The sequence below is a fragment of the Trichechus manatus genome, unplaced genomic scaffold (genome assembly GCF_000243295.1).
Source record: "Trichechus manatus latirostris isolate Lorelei unplaced genomic scaffold, TriManLat1.0 scaffold00001, whole genome shotgun sequence".
Lineage (NCBI taxonomy): Eukaryota > Metazoa > Chordata > Mammalia > Sirenia > Trichechidae > Trichechus > Trichechus manatus.
In genome coordinates, this window is record NW_004443937.1 from 30,956,311 (window position 1) to 30,977,094 (window position 20,784).

The 20,784-nt window shown below is 56.6% G+C and overlaps 1 protein-coding gene across 1 annotated transcript in view; it reads left to right on the forward strand.

Moving 5' to 3' along the window:
* DNAH1 (dynein axonemal heavy chain 1) overlaps positions 1–20,784 on the forward strand; it is a 79,743-nt gene that overhangs the window by 15,140 nt on the left and 43,819 nt on the right. Inside the window, exons 8-29 of the mRNA XM_012557431.2 lie at positions 4,710–4,867; positions 5,595–5,806; positions 6,476–6,774; positions 8,395–8,545; positions 9,408–9,601; positions 9,704–9,929; positions 10,479–10,598; positions 10,954–11,036; positions 12,117–12,258; positions 12,696–12,851; positions 13,210–13,408; positions 13,487–13,740; positions 14,277–14,489; positions 15,878–16,042; positions 16,522–16,643; positions 16,784–16,889; positions 17,484–17,663; positions 18,340–18,480; positions 19,033–19,196; positions 19,409–19,522; positions 19,856–20,044; positions 20,308–20,413. Coding sequence (XP_012412885.2) covers positions 4,710–4,867; positions 5,595–5,806; positions 6,476–6,774; positions 8,395–8,545; positions 9,408–9,601; positions 9,704–9,929; positions 10,479–10,598; positions 10,954–11,036; positions 12,117–12,258; positions 12,696–12,851; positions 13,210–13,408; positions 13,487–13,740; positions 14,277–14,489; positions 15,878–16,042; positions 16,522–16,643; positions 16,784–16,889; positions 17,484–17,663; positions 18,340–18,480; positions 19,033–19,196; positions 19,409–19,522; positions 19,856–20,044; positions 20,308–20,413 — 3,694 coding nt within the window. The remainder of the gene's footprint in view (positions 1–4,709; positions 4,868–5,594; positions 5,807–6,475; positions 6,775–8,394; positions 8,546–9,407; positions 9,602–9,703; positions 9,930–10,478; positions 10,599–10,953; positions 11,037–12,116; positions 12,259–12,695; positions 12,852–13,209; positions 13,409–13,486; positions 13,741–14,276; positions 14,490–15,877; positions 16,043–16,521; positions 16,644–16,783; positions 16,890–17,483; positions 17,664–18,339; positions 18,481–19,032; positions 19,197–19,408; positions 19,523–19,855; positions 20,045–20,307; positions 20,414–20,784) is intronic.

Below are 20,784 nucleotides of genomic sequence, written 5' to 3' on the forward strand. Positions count from 1 at the left end.
CTTATTAATTATGATGTCTGTGTCTTCTTTGGAGCCCTGGTGGCACAGTGGTTAAGAGCTCAGCTGCTAACCAAAAGGTCAGCAGTTTGAATCCACCAGCCGCTCCTTGGAAACCCTATGGGGGAGTTCTACTCTGTCCTATAGGGTCGCTATGAGTCGGAATCGACTCGATGGAATGGGTTTTTTTTTGTTGCTGTTTGGTACCTTGATTTTAGTGTTTTCTTTTGTGCTTATAGCTTTTAAAGGGCCCCTTATCCTCTACTTTCCCATTTAACCCTTTAATATCTGGTTTTTCAGTTTTTAATGGTAACCTCTAACCAGGGGCAGATTATCCAATAAGCAAGGTAAGCACGGGCTTGCTTGTGCTTATTTACTAATCTGTAGCGAACAATTTCACATGGGTTTTGCCACATCTGTAAGCAGGGATTTACTTGTGTTTACTTACTAATCTGTAGTGAAACTCATGTGAAATTGTTCACTACAGATAAGTAAGTAAGCACAAGTAAGCCAGTGTTTACCTGGTTTACTGGGCCATCCACCCCTGTCAAGAATTGTAAATTCGAAGAGGCATTAATTCTATAGGAAGGTGCAGTGGGTTGGGAGAGAGACAAATGCCAGCTATACCTAGAAGCAGAATCTTTGGTGTGGTGAAACAATGTGAAATTGTTCACTACAGATGATCTAGTAAGCAAGGTAAGCACCATGCCTCTAACTCCCTTCTGTTTCTTATGCAACAGTCTTTGATATGATTCTACTTTCCTCTTTCCCTTCTCCTTCCTTTTTTAGTTGCATTTTTTCTACTTAATATTTTAACATTATAGTCTTCTATTGTTATCTCTACCTTTATTTTGGTCTTAAATCTACAATTAAATATATTAAGCATCTCAATATTTTTTCTGAAGTTTTTCCACTCATCTCTTGGTTGGATGAAGTTCTTCTTCTGCTAGATTCCTTATGAATGTCTCAAGGGTATAGAAGTCTAGAATTCTTACCTGTGTAAAACTTGAAGGATAGTTTGGCTGGATATGAAATTCTTGGTTCATACTTCCTTTCCTTGAGTTTTTTTTTAAGGTTGCTCTATGATTGCCTTTCTTTGTATGTTGCTTTTGAGAAGTCTGGTGCCAGTCTTATTCCCCTTCCCTTTTATAGAATTTGATAATTTTGCTTGGAGGCCTTCTGGATTTTTTTTTTTTTTTTTAATCTTCAATATCTAATTGTTTTGCCTAGATATGTCTCAGGGTTGATGATTTTGAGTCAGGAGTCTGTTTTCTCAAGTACCCAAGGGGCCTTTGAAACATGTAGATTCAAGTATTCTTTTATTTTTGGGAATTTTCTTGAATTATAGTTTTAAATATTAGTTCTGTTTAGTTTTCCTTCATCAAGGGTCCCAATTATTTGTACATATGTGCTTCTTCTTTGTCTATCTTCCAATTCAAGCACTTTCTCTCGGGCTGTTTTAGTTCTTTGTTTCTCTCATTTTCATTCTGTTAGTGGTATTCCTGTCTTTATTCAATGCCTTTTATTTGTCTGTATTCTCCTTTGAGCACCTCCGTTTATTCCTGAGATAACTTTGTCTTTTTCTTCCCTGAGTTCAATTAACTCTCTTTTCTTTTATTCCATTTTTTTGTTCATTTATGTTTTTTTATTTGTGAATTTCTGATTCAGGATGGTTTTCCATATGTCCCAATGCTTGTCTGAGGATATTAGTTTAGTCTGAAGTTTCGTATTACAGTTTTCTTCTGTTTTGACCTTGTGTCTTTTTCTCGGGGGGCGTGGAGTTGGATGGGAATTTTCATCATTTAATGTGTGTGTCCCTGGGCGGCACGAGTGGTTAAGTGCTACACTACTGACTGAAAGGATGATGGCTCAAACCTACCCAGAGATGCCTCAGAAGTAAGGCCTGGCAATCCGCGTCTGAAAGTTCACAGCCTTGAAAACCGTATGAAGTACAGTTCTACGTTACACGCTTGGGGTCACCGTAAGTCGGAATTGACTAAATGGCAACTAACAACAACAACAAGAACAAGGTGTTGTTATTTTTTCCTTATAGTGTCTTTATATAGCTATGGTCTGCTTTTACCTATTTATTTTATGAATTTGGGTGGTTTACAAGATTCCTAGTTCAAGGGCGCCCTCTTCTGTCAGTATAGCAAATTATTTGTGTGTGTGAGTATGTGCTCGTGCACGCGCGTGGATACCCTCCTGCATGCGCTACTAAGAGTTGTGTGTCCTCCAATTTTTCGATTCTCTCGTCTTTTGCAGGAGCCTACATTTTCTTGTTTGCTTCTTTTCCCACCACCCTCTAATCTCCAGCGGGCTTCTCTTCTTTTACCGTCTTTCCCTTAAGCAATGCCTTTCAAAGAATGCTACCTTAAACTGCATGGGCTTTTTAGTCCCCCTTTTTGCAGAAAGTCCTCTGATTTAGCAGGACTCTTTTTCAGTATTTTTGAAGTTAGGGTGGCCTTTGTCCTCCTGGCAGGACTTTAGATCAATCTTAGGGTTACCACTACTCCCCCCTTCTGCACAATGTGTCTCACACTGCCCTTGCTCTCCATGAAGGCTTGTGACAGGAGTGTGAGAGAGAGCTTGCTGAGAGTTACTGTTTATTTTCCTACTTACAGGTAATTTAAGGTGTGGGAATTCTGTTGACTCTAGTCCTGCTAAAGGTATTGGTTTGGATAGTTTTATTGGTTCTTCCGGTTTCTCTTTAGTTTACTATTGTGATTTTTGGAGAGTATGCTGGGAGATTTGAATTAATGTGGCCACCATTACTTGGCAGCTAGAATTCCATTTCTTGAGTTTTGTGTTACTTGGAATATCTTTGGCTGTGAGTAACAAAGATGCTGGGTCCAGACTGGCTTCGACAGCAGGGAAATGCATTGCTTTACCTATAGCAAGACATCTGCTGTGCGATGGTCCCAGGCTTGGTACATCAGAGCTCTGCGGTGTATGCTGGCTTTGTCTTCAGGCAGGAGCACAGGAGGGTATGGGGTACATTGGGTCCTGTCTTAGACAGGGTCCCCTCAAAGCAGCCGGATTTGGGGGTTCTGGTGTACCTGATTTATTGATGAGGTTCTCTCAGGGAGTGAAGGAAGCAGGATATGATAGAGGAAGTAACTAGACAAAGATGTGGTTTTTAGGAGAAGAATAGCGTCAGCCTTATCCCATGAGGAACTCTGGAGCATGAACAGCACCACAGGATTTGTCCTGCAGGAGACAAGACAAAGGGGCTTGACTTTTATATCTCTGCATCAAGCATTGATCAGAGCTGGGTCATGTCCCCATTCCTAAACTGCTTACCGTCAGAGGGAGCTCCACCACGAGGGGTTGTCCCAGAAACTCTCTGAGGAAACAGGTGCAAGAAGGGAGGAGAGAGCCACCATCTCACATCTCTGACAGTTGGGTTAGATGAGGCAAAGCAGTGACTGCTGGGTTGGATAATGTGGGGTTGTTGGTGACCTCAGCTGGAGCAGCTTCAGTGAGGAGGAGAGAACAGGAGGTGAAGAAGCCAAGAGCATACCCTTAAGCCCCTCTCCTGGTTTGCTGCAAAGAGATGGAGCAGTGACTGGAGGGAGTGAGGTCAAGGGACTGTTCCTAATGATGGGAGATGCCAGCGTGTGTGTGTGGGCTACTAGGAGAGAGCTGGGAGGGAAGGAGAAAGAGACTGAGGTGACTGAGAAGGAGGAACAGGTGGGCCTGGCATGAAGGGAGGACTTGGGAGGCTCTTCCTAGGAGCAGGGCACACCTTCTCCAGTGGTGGAGGGAAGTGGGGAAAACAGATGTGGTCTCAGGTGGGCCGGCAGATTTGGGAGTGGGACTGTGGGTGGCTCCTGTCTGATGGCTTCTGACTTCTGGGAGAAATATGAGACCGTTATTGCCCGAAGTAGGAGAGCCAACTGTGGGGTTGGCGAGAAGGTGAGAAACAATCTTTTCCAGGTAATAAGGGATGTGAGGAGATTTTTAGGCCATACTGAGCTAGAGTGTCAGGAGTGTTGGGACAGGAAGCGCTTTGGGAGCATAAATGAGGCCTGCCCTCATCCAGAGGAGTGAAATTTGCCCCGAGGGAGGGGCAGGCTGGTCAGGCTGAAGTGGGGGCTGGGTGGCTAAGTGTGTGGCCACCAGAGGGACCATCGTGTGTAGAGGCTCTGAGGTGAGCAAGAACATGTGCTCCCAGGGACCCAGAGGGGCTCCCTGCTGCTGGAGCTGGGGGAACAGGAAGAGTGGCCTGAGACGAGGGCGGGAGGGGCCAGGGTAGATGGAAGGGCTTCTTGGGCCACAGAAGAAAGTTGGCCTTTACCTGAGTATCCAGAGGACCCAGGGACAAATTTTAAGCAAGAGAAGGACGTGATCAGATTTGAGTGTTGTGGGAAGTGGATTGGAGTGTGCAGGGGTAGAAGGGAGGGGACTGGGCAGGGAGCGGGGCCTGCAGTGGGGTGATGTTGAGACGTGGGGAGCAAAATGGGCAGGACTCAGGGACTGATGCAATGGGGGGGAGGGGTGGCGTGAACGAGAGGCAAGGGACAAGGGTGATGGAGGTTAGTGGCTCATGGGCTAGGTGGGGGTTCTGCCTGTGGATCTAGAGGGGAAACCCCTAAACTCGTGTCCCCAGGCCCCTGCCAGAACAGAGCCAGGACCCTAGCCGGCTTGCAGTGTGGAGGTGGCAGGACGTTGGAGCCCCCTGACTCCCCTTCCCCGTCCCCACTGGACAGGGTTCTGGAGCACCTCAGCAATCTCGCCAGAGAAGTGAGCCTGGACTACGAGCGCAGCATGAACAAGATCAACTTTGATCAAATCGTCTCCTCCAAGCCTGACACCTTCTTCTACGTGACCCTGCCCAAGAAGGAGGAGGAGAAGGTGCCTGAGAAAGGTGAGGGTCGTCGGATGAGGACAGGACCTCCGCGGATGGTCTGACCTGCCCCTGTAGCCATCATAAACCCGACACTCACCCACACCTCCCCCGTCCCCAGCATCGTCTCTTCCCAGCTGCCTAGAGAACTCTTAAAAAACAGACTGAGTAGTGCAGAAGTAGGAAGATAACTGTGTACTGGGAAAGCAGTCTTTCAAAAGTAGACGCAAAGCGCCTCCGATTATGGGACCTGGGGCCACTGAGCCCTTCCTGCTCCACTAGCGAGAGCAGCCTTGGCCTCACTGTGGCCCCATGTGGTCTTGAGCTCACCAGTCCCTGCTAATTTTGTTGCCCGGACCCAGCCTCTGCATGTGTGATGTGCCCAGAAAGTGGGGTGAGCCAAGGGCGCTGGGCATCCAGAGGGCCCTGGTGCCTACATCTTCCTTTCTTGATCCTCCAGGGCAGGCCCCAGGTGGGCCTTTGGGGTTGTGGAGTGGGTGTGAAGTAGATGGGAGGGGCTGCAGCTGTCACCCACTCCTCAAAGGTGTCTGTGACCCAGAGGGGGCTGCGAGGGAATTTGTTTAGTCATCCCGAAACAGGCTTCTCATTGCTGGGCTTTGAGGCTACTTGGGGAGGCTGGTGGCAAAGAGAGATGCTGGGGACACAGGTGTCTCTTCCCTGTAGGTTGTTGTGACCCCCAGGGAGTCCCAGGTGGGTCTGACGCTGGTCCTCGGCCCCCACCCTGCAGGGCTGGTGTCTGTCCCCGAGTACCCTTTCCAGGAGCAGAAAGAGGACTTCACCTTTGTGTCCTTGCTCACGCGGCCGGAGGTCATCACGGCCCTCAGCAAGGTGCGGGCCGAGTGCAACAAAGTGACCGCCATGTCCCTGTTCCATTCGACCCTTTCCAAGTACAGCCGCCTGGAGGAGTTTGAGCAGATCCAGTCACAGACCTTCTCCCAGGTGCCTGCATCAGGCATGGAGGGCGGGCGCTGGCGGGCTCCGGGGAGGTCTGGGTGGATGGCCACGAGGCGAGGCTGTGAGCACTGTTCCACCTAAAATCAGGCCTCGGCCTTTTCCGGCACAGTGTGGGGGCCTCGGGTGGGGGCCAAGGGTGACAGGGTGGGCTCCCTTTCCAGTCACTTTTCATACTGACCCTGGTTGTCTCAGAAGCAGGGCCTTTGTTTTGTTACAGGGAGAAGTAATTCCATGTACCCCATATATGACTGAGGATTGGGGTGTGAGGGAGGTGCGGGGCAGGCTGGTGGGAAGACAGATGGCCCAGGAGAAAAGCCCCCTCTGTCAGCCTCATCCTCTGTCTGTGTCTCTGCCTCTCTGTCTCTCTTTCTGTCTTGTTTTCTGTCTCTCCGTCTCTCTGTCTTGCCGTCTGTGGCTCTGTCTCTCTCTCCCTTGGCTGGGGGAGAGCCCTGGCTCTGTTCCAGTCTGTCCTCCTGCTTCTCCTGCCCCTCCCTCCCTCCCCTGAGCAACCCTGGGACCCCAGGTCACATGAGGGTGTCGGTCAGCCGGGCCTGGCAGTAAGTTTCAGATGCGACCTGAGGCCTCCCAGAGCATGGTGGCGGTGGGCAGTGGGTCCCCAGGGTGACCGCACGATGACACCTGTGGCTACCCCAGGTGCAGATGTTCCTCAAGGACACCTGGATCAGCACGCTCAAGGTGGCCGTGCGCAGCAGCCTGCGGGACATGAGCAAGGGCTGGTACAACCTCTACGAGACCCACTGGGAGGTGTACCTCATGTCGAAGCTGCGCAAGCTGATGGAGCTGATCAAGTACATGCTGCAGGACACACTGCGCTTCCTGGTGCAGGACTCTCTGACCAGCTTCTCGCACTTCATCAGTGACGCCTGCTGCAGCGTGCTCGACTGCACCGACGACATGGTCTGGGGCGAAGACTTTGTCAACAGCCCCTACAGGTGGGGCCCAGCCGGGTGGGGCTCCCGTTGGCACCAGAACCCTTCCTTGCCAGGCCCCAGGGGCTAGGGTGGATGGGGTCAGGGGACCTGGGCCAGGGGACCGAGCCCTGACAGGCTCCAGAGAGCAGAGAAGGCCTGGCTCCCCCAGGCTGCTGGGGACCATCCAACCAGCCCTGGCTGATGTTTCTCCTGGTGGCTTCATTTACTCGATCACCGAAGCACTTGGTCAAGAAATAGTTCTTTTCTTGATTTTTTCAATGGGTCGCTATTAGTCAAAATTGATTACACAGCACCCAACAACAACCACAGAATATATATGTAACAAAACACTTGCCGTTTCAACATTCTTTACGTGTACGGGTTAGTGACGCTAACCTATGTTAATGATGTTTGCTCAGCCATCAGCTTTGTCTGTTCCCCAATTTTTCCATCATTGAGAAATATTTGTTGAGCACGTAGCTGCACCAGGCATGGTTCTAGGGGAGCAGGAGAGAATGGCCCCTGTTCCCACAGGGGAGGCAGCCAGCCAGCAGGTAAACAGCTAAATAGACACAGTCACCCCAGTTCTGGCTGGGGTGTGATAGACACTGGTGGGGGTGGGCCTCTGCAGGGAGTCAAGGTGGCATCTGAGCTGAGATCTGAGACGTGAGAAGAAACCAACTGTGAGATGAGGGGCACTCAGCGTGAGACCAACCTGTGTAGAGACAGTGAGGGGAGAGAGGCCTGGGCCTTCATGGAAGGAAAGGGCAGTGGTGTGGCCGGAGTCCAGGGAGGGCAGGAAGGAGGGTCAGGGTGAAGTGGGAGAGGTCGGCAGGGATCACGCAAGCTTCCTGGGGCTGTGGTCTGGGGTCAGAGGCCATCCGAGGGGAGTCACAAATGCCATCTGATTTACATTCCATAAAGGTAGTCTGGATTTGGGGGAACAAGTGAGGCAGAGGAGAAGTCAGACCGAGGCCCTTGCTATTATCGTCTAGGTGACGGGTGATGGGAGCTTGGACTTGGTGGGGCAGAGAAGGGGCAGATTCGGGGCCTGGCTGCAAGAGGGTTTGTGGGAGAGGAGAGGAAGGGAAGATTCAGGGGTGACTCCCAGAGTCTGCCCCTGAGCACTGAGCCCTGGGGAGGAGCTGGTGGGAGTGGGAGATTAGGCATCGTGGTGAACAGGGAATGTTTGAGATGCCCATCAGGGGTCTGGGAGGGTGGCTGGCTGGCCAGGGGTGGCAGGTGAGGCCGCAGCCAGGGTCAAGTTTGAGGGTTGTAAAAATGTCTCTGGCTTTTGAAGCCAAGGATGGATGGGTCCCCAGGGAGAGTGTGGGGCCACAAGCACCTAGGGCCTAGCCGACCTGCCCCGAGGACCTCAGGCCAATGGTAGGGTCCTTCCTCTCTGTAGGGCCTGCAGGCCTCTGGGCACATGGCAGGAGCTTAGGATCCTGTGTGGCTGGTCTGGGTTCTTTTCTCTCTGGTGACTTGGAGGCTTCTGGGGAAAAGAGGAGACACATGTCATGCATGGAGAAACTCAAGAGCCATGGCAGCAGCAGGAAGGTCAGAAGGCTGGGCCTCCTGCACACAGGCTTCCTCAAGCCCCTGGCCGGCCCACGGTCAGCACCACTATTGCCCCTGCAGGCCCCGGAAGAACCCGCTGTTCATCGTGGACCTGGTGCTGGACAGCTCGGGGGTGCACTACAGCACGCCACCGGAACACTTTGAGACAGCACTGCTCAACCTCTTTGACAAGGGCATCCTGGCCACCCACGCCGTGCCCCAGCTGGAAAAGGTACCCACTGCCGCTGGGGCAGGGCCAGCTGCCGGGGGCTGCTAGGGGCTACACTAGCGGAGTGCTACCCCAAGTATTAGAGCAGTTAAACCTTAGCACCGCCTCCTGCCGTGGTAGGCAGTGTGCTCAGCTCTTTAACTCTTGAGTATCTCATTTAACCCTCACCATAATCTACAGTGAGAACTATTAACACCCCTATTGTGTCGATGAGGCTTGGAGAAGTTTAGTCATCAGCCTAAGGCCACATAGCTGCTGAGTGTCAGACCTGCAATCCATCCTGGACTCGCTCTACCACTTCTGCCCTGGCCTGACTCCAGTGCCAGCCTGTTGATCCTGCCCAGCTACTGGCCTTTCGCTCTATCTCAAGAGGTGGCCACAGGTTGACCACTACACACAGACTCTCTTGTCAAAAGTCCCCACTTGTCACCACAGCTGCGCACACTCCCAGCTGCCTACAGTCCGCTCCCTCGGGCCCAAGCGCCTCGAATGACTTAAGCCACCTCTTGTCTCCCTTGCTGGTCAATCAGAGCCATCAGTGACTTGGTTGCCCCTTCTGCTCCTCCCCTTGGCACTGGGCTGAGTCACGCACAAGCAGAGGAAGATGCTGCCCCTCGGTGTGCCTCACAGTGGGGTCCTGCCCTGTATTGGTCCACCGTCCCCACTAAGAGACACCACAGCAAACCCCTCCCCCACCGCCACACTGTGCTCTCTGCCCTTGGCCACACTGCCACCCACTTGGTCTTGGATCACATCCTGGCGCTCATCTCCCCATTCGTTTGCAAAGACTCCCTGTCTCCAACCCCTCTGCCCGTCTGCCCCAGGGCTCATCCAGCTGCCCTTCCCCTCTGCTTCCTTCTTGAAGATGGTGATGGAGGACCTCTTCATCAGCGGTGACCCCCTGCTGGAGTCGGTGGGGCTGCATGAGCCACTGGTGGAGGAGCTCCGGGCTGTCATCGCCAACGCCATGCGCAAGGCCATGATCCCACTGCAGGCCTATGCCAAGGAGTACAGAAAGTACCTGGAGCTGCACAACCATGACATCAGCACCTTCCTCAAGTGTGTGCGTGTGCACCATCTGTGTGTGTCTGTGTGTGCATGTGACTCCTCACCCATCCTCCTCACCATCCTCTGCTCCCTCATGTGTTCTGTGGTTCCCAGGGCCTACCAGACACAGTGCCCGTCGGCACAGGAGGTGCGGGAGGTGGTGCTCACCCACCTTCAGGAGAAAGATATCCTGGACAACTCGCTGCCCAGCAGCCTTATCATTGGGCCTTACTTCATCAACGTTGACAATGTCAAGCAGAGCCTGTCCAAGAAACGAAAGGCCCTGGCCACTTCCATGCTGGACATCCTGGCCAAGAACCTGCACAAGGAGGTGGACGCTGTAAGTGCCTGTTTGCCTGGCCCCAAGGAACATGCAGCACACGTGCACCCTCGCGTACGTGGGGTATACCTGCTAGTAAGATGCTCCCAGTCAGGGCTAGGGGATGTCTGTAGACCATGGACCAATGGAAGAAACCAGAAGTCACCCTGCCCTGACCCCTGTCTGTCTAAGGGAGCTATCCCATATGGGAGGTCCCAGGAAGGGAGTGGTGCTACCTCCTTCCCCAGAGTTGTAGAGACATGGAAACCCCTCAGGGAGGATGACCCGTGATGGATCATTGCATGGAGCGCAGGGTGTGCAAGTGTAACCTCAGAAGTCCCGTGGGTGTGTTGGGGAGGCCAGAGGAGGCTGTGGGGGAGGGGGATGACATGTGCCCGGTGACGATCCTGCCACACCGTCGGGCCTCAGCTCCTAGTGAGCCATGCAGTGGCAGGAAAGCACCACAGATTGTGGTGGAGTGGGGAGACCCCAGGATCAAGGAAGCAGAGCAGGTCTGAGGGAGGCTAGGGAGGGGCACACTGCCCCCCAGCGCCCGCCTCCCCCTGCCAGATCTGTGAGGACTTCCGTAGCATCAGCCGCAAGATCTACGAGAAGCCCAACAGCATCGAGGAGCTAGCTGAGCTGCGCGAGTGGATGAAGGGCATCCCGGAGCAGCTGGTGGGGCTGGAGGTGAGGCGGGCACATGGGGGCTGGGGGCTGGGGGCCGGGGCTGCTGTTCAGGGACTTGGAGATCAGGAGCCAGAGAACTGGAGGTGAGGTGGATACACAGGGCACAGGTGGGTTTCAGGGGGTTATGGGGCTGGGGGGTTTAGAGGTTCAGAGCTGTGGTGTCTGTAGGTTGGGAGTGTGGCAGGCATGGCCCTTGAAGCCCAGAGCCCAATGCTGGTCTTGCATCGCTTGCCTCCTCCCCTGCCCCAGCCCTCCAATCTCTGGAGGAGAGCAGCCTCTCCCCAGGACCTGGCCACTCTGGGGAGCCTGGTCCCAGTCACCCCCACCTGCACTTCTCATCACCACCTGTCTGCAGGAGCGGATCGTGAAGGTCATGGACGACTACCAGGTCATGGATGAGTTCTTGTACAACCTCAGCGCAGACGACTTCAACGACAAGTGAGTGGGAGCTCGGTCTCCTCACCGGGTGTGTGGGTGGACAGCAGGAGATAGGGGAGGAGGTGCTGGCCACAGGGGCTCCCAACCTTCCTGGCTGCCGCAAACTGTACCGCTGTCACACCAGAAATGCCAAGGTGCCCGAGGCCTGGGCTCCACACGCAGCCAGGGCACTCGGGCCTCCTGGGCTTGGGACCCTGCTGCTCTCCCTACTCACGCTGTCTCTGTCCCGTTGTCAGCCCGACACACACGTGTTCACCCCAAGCCTAGGACCCTTTGTTTATAGTTGGGACTTTTTGGGGTCCTTGGGAGCACTGAGACACTCCCAACCTGGTGGGCAGTCCCTGGGGAGGGACACTTGTCCCCACTTGTAGGGAACGGCTCCAGGGGCCCCATTGAGCGAAGCCTTACTGAGGCCACAGAGACCCTGGCCCAGCCCTGCATCATCCTCACAGACTGGGGGTGCCACCAGGAGAGTCAGAACCTGGGAGAGGTCTGCATTGTCCTGGGGCCTCTGCCCAGGAACCCCCGGCACTGGCTTGACAGGGCATCCTGGTACTCATGGGGCAGGCCTCCTCCAGGCTCAGCACCCCCAGGTGAGCTGCAGGCTTCTGAATTCCACAGATCGCCATGACCACCAGGCAAAGGGGTTTGGTCTGATAGGAAGAAGCTGTCCTGGTGGCCCTGGCTGCTCACCAAGGAAAGGCAGACTGGGGGCCATTGCTTTGCTGCACCTGAGGTCCAGGTTCCTTGGGACCCTGGGCTTAAGAGGAGTACTCAGCACCTCTCCTCTCATTTCTGGAGCCCCCTGCCCATCACTGCACTCCTCTCATTTCTGGAGCCCCCCGCCCATCACTACACTCCTCTCATTTCTGGACCCCCCCCCCATCACTGCACTGGGCCTATTTGGATCAGCATCTCACTGGACAGTGACCACAGCTCTGCAGGGCAGGGCAGGGAGAGCAGGGTGGAGACCACCTCCCAGCTCACATTTGCTTTCATTGCCCAGCCTAGCTGGCTCCGCCTGGATTCCTAAACTCTGAGCTGTGGTGTCTCCCCCAACCCTCACCCTGTCCCGGTCAGGTGGGCAGCCAGCAACTGGCCGTCTAAGATCCTCGGGCAGATAGAGATGGTGCGGCAGCAGCACACTGAGGACGAGGAGAAGTTCCGCAAAATCCAGATCATGGATCAGAACAACTTCCAGGAGAAGCTGGAAGGGCTGCAGGTGGGGCTTGGCTGAGGGCTCTGTGCTGTGCTCCCTCCGCCCCAAGTTCTCCATGGCCTGGCTTCTTCCTGCATCCAGGAGGAGCTGTGTAAATACCTGACGGGCAAATAGAATGAATGAGCTGAAAGGCAGCAAGCACCAGGAAAATTCAGAGAAGCAAAGAGCCCCAACACTTCAGTTGTGTCCTTGGGGCCTCCATGTGCAGTAGGCACAGTGTTCAGGGCCTCGGGCCTCCCTCTGACCTCGCCACTTTACCACGGGGATGGTCGCCTGCCTGTGGTGGGCCAGGAACCTGCTCACTCCAGGAGAGCGTTGACCCCTCGGAACTGGGAAGAGGCGATGCCCTGAGGACCTGGGTCCCTGGGTGTGTGTGCAGGGACGTGGGGGCATGGGTAGAGGGCTGCAGAGGATCTGGTCCCTTGCTCCTTGGCCCACAGCTGGTGGTAGCTGGCTTCTCCACCCATGTGGAGATTGCGCGGGCACACGAGGTCGCCAACGAGGTGCGGCGTGTCAAGAAGCAGCTGAAGGACTGCCAGCAGCTGGCGACACTCTACAACAACCGCGAGCGCATCTTCGGCACGCCCATCACCAATGTAGGCCTCCTGCGAGCACCCCTCCCCGCCTGGGCTCAAGGAAGAGTCCCTGATGCCTGCAGCCACATCAGAACACAGCTGCCAGGTGGCAGGGCCCTGGCATTTGGGGGACGGGACTGAGCAGGCTGCAGAGAGGAGGTGCCCCAACCCTGGCCCTCAGGAGGTCTGAGGGTCAGCCGCTCAGAGCTCTGAGCCTGTGTGGGGCGGGAAGAAGGGAGGCCAGGTTTGGGTCCAGGGTGGCAGGGTTGGGGGCAGCAGCCAGGGGCGGAGAGCAGGAGCAGCAATGAGAGGAGGAGCCGCATGGAGAGGGAGTGGGGAGTGTCCCGAGCAGCCCAGCCCTGCCCTTCTGCCCCTGCAGTACGACAAGCTCTCCCGAATGGTGAAGGAGTTCCAGCCCTACCTGGACCTCTGGACCACAGCCTCCGACTGGCTGCGCTGGTCCGAGAGCTGGATGAACGACCCCCTGTCAGCCATCGATGCAGAGCAGCTGGAGAAGAATGTCGTCGAGTCCTTCAAGACCATGCACAAGTGCGTGAAGCAGTTCAAGGACATCCCAGGTAGGTGTCCCAGCCAGCCCGCCCCTCCTGCTCCGCCTGTGCCAGCTGACTCTCACGCTTGTTCCCCCTGCACGGCAGCCTGCCAGGAGGTGGCCTTGGACATCCGGGCCCGCATCGAGGAGTTCAAGCCATACATCCCGCTGATCCAGGGGCTTCGCAACCCTGGCATGCGGAACCGGCACTGGGAGATGCTGTCAAATGAGATCAACATCAATGTCAGGCCCAAGGCCAACCTGACCTTCGCCCGCTGCCTCGAGATGAACCTGCAGGACCACATTGAGAGCATCAGCAAGGTGGCTGAGGTGGCCGGCAAGGAGTACGCCATCGAGCAGGTGGGTGGCCTGACAGCCTGCCCTCCAGCCCGTGCAATGACAGCCACGCAGGAGGACAGGGACGGGCCTGCGGGTTGTGGTACACGCTGCTGAGCGAACGATGTATATGAAGTGCCTGGCGCAGTGTCCACCATCACTACTATTCCTCAGTCACTCCTCTCCAAGATCCCCAGAAAGGAGCTGATAGCTTTATCCTCATAGATGAGCAAAGTAGAGCTCAGAGAGGTTCAGCAGCTGGCCAAGGTCACACAGCCTCTAAGTGTCGGGGCTGGGATGAGAGCCCGTCCTCCTAACCAGCACCTTGGCTGTCTCCCAGCATGCACGCACATGTGTGTTGTAGCCAGGCAGCACGTGTGTGTGAGAGAGAGTAGCCCCTGAATTCAGATGACGGCCCATGGGGGACTTGTTGAGCAGACAATCTGAGAGTATTTGCAGAGGGGCCCTTTTGAAGGTCATGGCCAGGCCTGTTCTTCCCTGCCCACTGGCATCCCTGAACCCAGTACTGACTCACCGTCTCCCCCACCACCTCGCCACAGGCGCTGGACAAGATGGAGAAGGAGTGGTCAGCCATCCTGTTCAACGTGCTGCCCTACAAGGAGACAGAAACCTACATCCTCAAGAGCCCGGACGAGGCCTCGCAGCTGCTCGACGACCACATAGTCATGACCCAGAGCATGTCCTTCTCGCCCTATAAGAAGCCCTTCGAGCAACGCATCAACTCCTGGGAGAACAAGCTGAAGCTGACCCAGGTAGGCCCTCCTTCTTCTGTCCTCCCCACCCCCCTGCCTGGAGGAACTCCGTGCTCTGTTCTATAAGGTGGCTCAGTGAGGCTCCAAGCAGTGGAGTGACTTGCCCACGTTTGCACAGCACCCAGCTCTCCATGCAGAGGAAGGCAACTAGGGTGGGTCTCTCCATCCAGAAGCTCGGCTACTGGAGGAGGCAGTTAAGGATGTGGGGATAGGGCCAGTGTTTGGTCTAAAGATGAGACTGAAGAGGGTCATGAGAGCTGCCACTAGGCCTCCAAAGGGCTGCCTGGGCTTGGGGCAAGCCCCCAGTCCTGGAGCTTCCTGGTCTGGACCCCTCAAGGCCCCCAAGGCTCCTCAGTGCCCCCTACTCCTGCCCTGAGCCTCCCACTCCTATCTTATTCGGAGCTACGTCAGTGTCAGGGGGTCAGGGCACTGGGGCTGCTCCTGTCCAGGGCTCTTGAGGCCAGAGGCAGGGGCTGCCCACAGAGCCTGGGAGGACAGCCCCAGGGCCAGGTCTGCAGGTGTGATTCTAATAGCCCCTTCTGTGAGGCCTTCCTGGGAGCTGTTAAGAAATCTCCAGTGAAAGCCGGAAGCTGGGTGAGGAGGGCGTATCTGTGTGGACCATCTGGAGATGGTCAGCACTGTTGCTGGGCCTCCCTCCTTTGCCTACTCTGTTCCCTCCACCTGGAAGTCCATCCCTGCCTTCTATCTCCTCCAAGGTGTTCCCATGGAGACCCATGGTCCGTACCTCTTACAGAGCCCCTCATACATGCAGGGCCATTGGTGAGTCAGGGCAGAGCTGGTGCCTCAGTGGACTGTGGGCTCCGTAAGGGCAGGGGTCACACCCTGCTCCACTCTGTTTCTCCTGATGCCAGGCCTGACATAGAGCCCACATCTCATGAGGAAGAGAATGAATGAGTGAATGAGTCTGCATTGGTACGGGAAGACAAAAGACAAATCCTGAAAGGGAGTTTGGCGGGAGAAGGGAGAAGTGGCTTATCTTGAAGCTGGGTCACTCTTGAGACTGATGGTTCGGAACATATTTTAGGAATCTCAAACTAAAGTCCTAGTAAACCTCAGGGAATCCCGGGGTGGTAGAGCCAAAGTCCCCCCAGGAAAGGAGGCTGGTTTGGTCTTCTAAGCACTGGCTTGCTGGTGAGACCTTGGGTGCAGGTCTCTTGAGGGAAGAGCAGCTCCCCTGGCTCTGTTGAAGGCTTGGGCATCTCCTGGGGGACTTGACGTTTCCCTGGAGGGCAGGTATCCTTGCAGCCTCTTTGTTCCCTGGAGCACTGTGGCTGACTGCACAATCTAGAAGTTTCCCTGCAGATACTGGCCCTGGTGCCAGCGTTCTGCCCAGTTGGGACCACCACCCCAACCTCGCCCCTGCCCAGGAGGTGCTGGAGGAGTGGCTGATCTGTCAGCGTGCCTGGCTCTACCTGGAGCCCATCTTCAGCTCTGAGGACATCAACCGGCAGCTGCCTGTGGAGAGCAAGCGCTACCAGACGATGGAGCGGATCTGGAGGAAGATCATGAAGAACGCCTACGAGAACCGGGAGGCGAGCTCACAGGGGAGGGAGGGGGCAGCTGGGACCACCAAGGGCCCTAGTCACCTGGTTGGGAGCCCTCCTACTCTCTTCCCTCCTGGAACAAGAAAGGCTGGAGGGCAAGTCTGAGGCTTTGGTCTTGACCAGTGTCTTCCTGAGTGGGCTCCCCAGAAACACAGCAGTTGATGGTTTTCCTCTTGGAGATTCCAAATCTGGGCTAGCATTTTAAAGGCCCTGACAAGTTCTGCAGTGAAACAGACGGCTTGGCTTTGTCTAGCCCCCAATTCTTCGGACCATAGAATTTTTTCTTTGGAGTTGGCAGGGCTGATGGACACAGCCCCTGGTTCAGGGTCAGTTTGCCTGCCCCCCTTCATTCCTGGGCCCAGCTGAGGGTCTCTGGCCAGTGTGAGCACTCCTTGGTGAGCCGCCTTACTGCCTCCCTCGGTGGACTGTGCTCACTTCCAGTTTCTCTCCCTGGCCCGGCCATGCAGGTGATCAATGTGTGTGCTGACCAGAGGCTGCTGGACAGCCTGCGGGACTGCAACAAGCTGCTGGACCTGGTGCAGAAGGGCCTCAGCGAGTACCTGGAGACCAAGCGCAGCGCCTTCCCCAGGTGGGCGCCACCTGGCCTAGGCCCACTCTGTGAGGCTGGGGTCACAAGTGCCCTGTCTAGGCTGGGGTGCAGGGATGTCAGTGGCTCTGGGGCCTGGGGAGCCTGCATGACCTGCTCCCTCACCCCTGTTCCTCTGGCAGATTCTACTTCCTGTCGGACGATGAACTCTTGGAGATTTTGTCCCAGACAAAGGACCCCACGGCCGTGCAGCCCCACCTGCGCAAGTGCTTCGAGAACATTGCCCGGGTAGCTGGGTAGCTGGGTCTGGGGCTGGGGCTGGGGCTGGGAGCGCTGAGGCACCTCCCCAGGAAGAAACAGCACTTTGTTTTTTTTGCCCCAAGCCCTTTGAGCGGGAAATGAGGTGGCAAGTGCAATTTCTGACCCTCAGAGATGTATCTGGGGCCTGTGGGAGGAAGGTCAGCTGCAAAACCCAGAGCTCAGGGCTGGGGAGCCGTCAGATCCCGACTCATCCAGGGAAGCCCTGGCCTCAACACACCGAGGTGCTGGCTGGGTCAGGAAACGCATGAGACCAGAAGGCTCCTGACCCTCCTCGTCCTCACAGGCCCACATGGGGCTGGGGGAGGGGCACACAGGGTGGGCTCAGCCTCCTTCCCCAGGAGCCTGCTTCAGGCCAGGCCTGGACAAGGCAGACCCATCTTGCCCGTGTGCAGTCAGGGAGGACTCAGCCAAGATGGACGCTTAGGTGGGGTGGGCCCCCAGGCCACTGGAGGTGGAGTTTTCTCCCGCGGGTGCAGGGTACAGGCAGGGGTGGCCTGAGGCTGTGGTGGGCAGAGCCTCTGGGCCCTCCTGGGGTGACGCCCGTACTCCTCCTGCCCACAGCTGCTGTTCCAGGAGGACCTGGAGATCACACACATGTACTCGGCAGAGGGTGAGGAGGTGCAGCTGTCCCGCTCTGTCTACCCCTCCAGCAACGTGGAGGACTGGCTTCGGGAGGTGGAGAACAGCATGAAGGCCAGCGTGCGTGACTTCATCGAGCGGGCCATCAAGGCCTACCCCACGGTGAGCCGTCCCCGACCCAAGCACAGCCTTTCCGACTGGGCGCCCTTTTCTTTTGGTGCGGTTGCAGCACCTCACTCTCCCCCGGCACTGCAGCTGGGTGGCCTGCCTCATCCTCAGGGTGAGCCTCGACTGCTGCTGCTCTAGGTCAGGCCTGGAGTCCCTAGGGGCGGAGTGTCTTGAAGCCCCCTCATGGAGGAACCTGAAAATGTTCCTTTCCACACACGCTGCAGAAAGTGAAGCCTGCCCCTAACAGCCATCATAATGGCTGGCGTTGTACTCTGAGCACGCGCTGTGTGCCAGGCCTGGGCTGGACCTTTGTTTGCATTACCTCTTAGTCCGCGCCAGCAGCAGGGTCCTGCAGAGTAGTCCAGAGATGTTTTCTGCCCAAGGGCGCGTGCTTTGTAGGTGGCAGGGCCAGGATTTGAACCCAGGACTGTGCATTTCCTGGTCCTGGGCCTGTGCTCCAAGGTCTCCTCTGCTGAGGAAGTGATGGTTCTGCCCACCCTTGAGAGGCCCAAGGCTTAACGGCTTCTCTGCTTTTGAGGGACAGTGGAATTAACGATGTGAGCCCCGAGAGTGTAAAAGGCTGTAGCACAGATGACATTCAAGGGGAGGAGAGGGTACAGGGTCGGGGCTGGCAGCCGCCTGGGTCAGCCCTGCCCTGTCATCTTCCCAGATGCCCAGGACCCAGTGGGTTCTGAGCTGGCCTGGCCAGGTGACCATTGCCGGGTGCCAGACCTACTGGACCATGGAGGTGGCAGAGGCTCTGGAGGCTGGCGACCTCGGCAGCCGGCTCTTCCCCAAGCTTGGCCGGCAGGTGGGCATCATTGTCTGCTCCCCGCTCATACACCCACTCCCCTAGGAGAGCCCAGTCCCTCAAAGAGTTTTTTCCTGTATCAAGCCTGGAAGAGGCCTGGGGTTGGGTCCAAAGAGCAGACGGTCAGACACCCCTAAATGAGCGTCTTGCAACCAGCCATCAGCGGAGGGACCAGGGTCTGAGGGTGCCCCTCTCCCGATGGTCAGTGAGGGAGCCACATACCTGGGGCTGGCCTTGCTCTGTGCACCACCCCTCACCACACTCATTTCTTCTCCTCTTCGCCCAAGCTCTACCACCTGGCCCTTGAAAGCTCAGGTGGGCACCACGCTTGCCAGGAGGCAGATGCCATGAGTGTGCATGGCCCACTCCCCATGTGGCCAGATAGCCTGCCCACCCTCTTCCCTCCTGGTTCTTGCTCCCCTCCCGTCCCAGACCTACTGACTCGGGCCCCCAGGATAGAGGCCTGTTCATGATGGAACCCCACCCTCCGTTCAAGGGAGGGAGCCTAGCTGTGGTGTGACCCCTTGACAGCATCCTCCCCCCTGACCACAGCTCAGTGACCTGGTGGCCCTGGTGCGGGGGAAGCTGTCACGCATGCAGCGGGCCGTGCTGTCGGCACTCATCGTCATTGAGGTCCACGCCAAGGATGTGGTGAGCAAGCTGATACAGGAGAACGTGATCAGCGTGCATGACTTTGAGTGGATCTCACAGCTGAGGTGAGGGTGGGCCTGGCCTGGTCACCCCAGCGCCAGAGCAGCTGCCAGGAGGGGTGGGGCAGGGCAGACAGTCAGCAACAATAGGCTGGTCCCTGCCCTTGAGGCCCTGGGACAAGCTGGGCAGGGTGCCCTGATGCCCTCATTCCCCAAAAGAACCCCCTCTCCCCGGCCATGACCTCCATGACCCAGGAGCCCATCTCCCTGCCACGCAGGTACTACTGGACAAATGACGACCTGTACGTCCGCGCCGTGAATGCCGAGTTCATCTACGGCTATGAGTACCTGGGCAACAGTGGGCGGCTGGTGATCACGCCCCTCACCGACAGGTGAGGCTCCTTTAGAAAGTGAACAGTGCTCTTCTAAAGCCACCAGCCGTTCCCTCCCACTGCCTGTATTTACTAGTGGCTGGGTTTCTAGTTGGGTTTTGAGTAAGGGAAGTGAAGTATGGACACGGGTTGGCCATCCCGGGGGAATGAAGGGCTGTGGGGTGGGGGTGGGGAGGCACTGGGAAGGTGGCCGAGGGCTCCAACCCTGACCTGTGGCAGCCAGGGTACACCTGGGGCTCTGAAGGGAGGTGGCTCTCCCTGTGTCTGGAAACCTCAAGGAAGGGGAGTACTCAGGCGTATGTGGCCTCCACCTACCTCCTCTCTCTCCTGTAGGTGCTACCTGACCCTGACTGGGGCCCTGCACCTCAAGTTTGGGGGAGCCCCAGCAGGCCCAGCTGGCACAGGGAAAACTGAGACCACCAAGGACCTGGGCAAGGCCTTGGCCATCCAGACAGTTGTGTTCAACTGCTCTGACCAGCTGGACTTCATGGCCATGGGCAAGTTCTTCAAAGGCCTGGCCAGGTGAGGCTGGGGTGTGAGGGTGGCACAGGGCTGGGCAGGAGGGCTGTGCTCTCTCCAGGGAGGGCACTTCCCAGAGGAGACTTACAGGGTGGTAGAGAGGAGGAGTGGGATAACAGGAGTCAAAGGCTCAGACCCTGGTGGGCAGTGGACTGTGGCTGAGCTGATGGAGATCGCTGTTGAGGACTTCCTCCCCAGAAGAGTCAGAGGGGGCCCTGGAAGTGCCAGGTGGGCCCTGAACCCACCCAACATTCTCGCCTCCTTAGCGCTGGGGCCTGGGCCTGCTTCGACGAGTTCAATCGCATTGATATCGAGGTGCTGTCTGTGGTGGCGCAGCAGATCACCACCATCCAGAAGGCGCAGCAACAGCGGGTGAGCCTCGGGTGGGCACCACCCCCCCATGCCACCCCATGCCACCCGCAGGGCTGTGTCCACCACCTCATCACTCCAGCTATACCCACCAAGCCCACTATGCCCACCACACCTGCCACTCCCACCGTACCTGTCACGCCCACCACACCTGCCACATCTGCCACGCCCACCACACCTGCCACTCCCACCGTACCTGCCACGCCCATCATGCCCACCACATCTGCCACGCCCACCACACCTGCCACTCCCACCGTACCTGCCACGCCCATCACGCCTGCCACACCTGCCACGCCCACCACACCTGCCACGCCCACCGTACCTGCCACGCCCATCACGCCTGCCACATCTGCCACGCCCACCACACCTGCCAC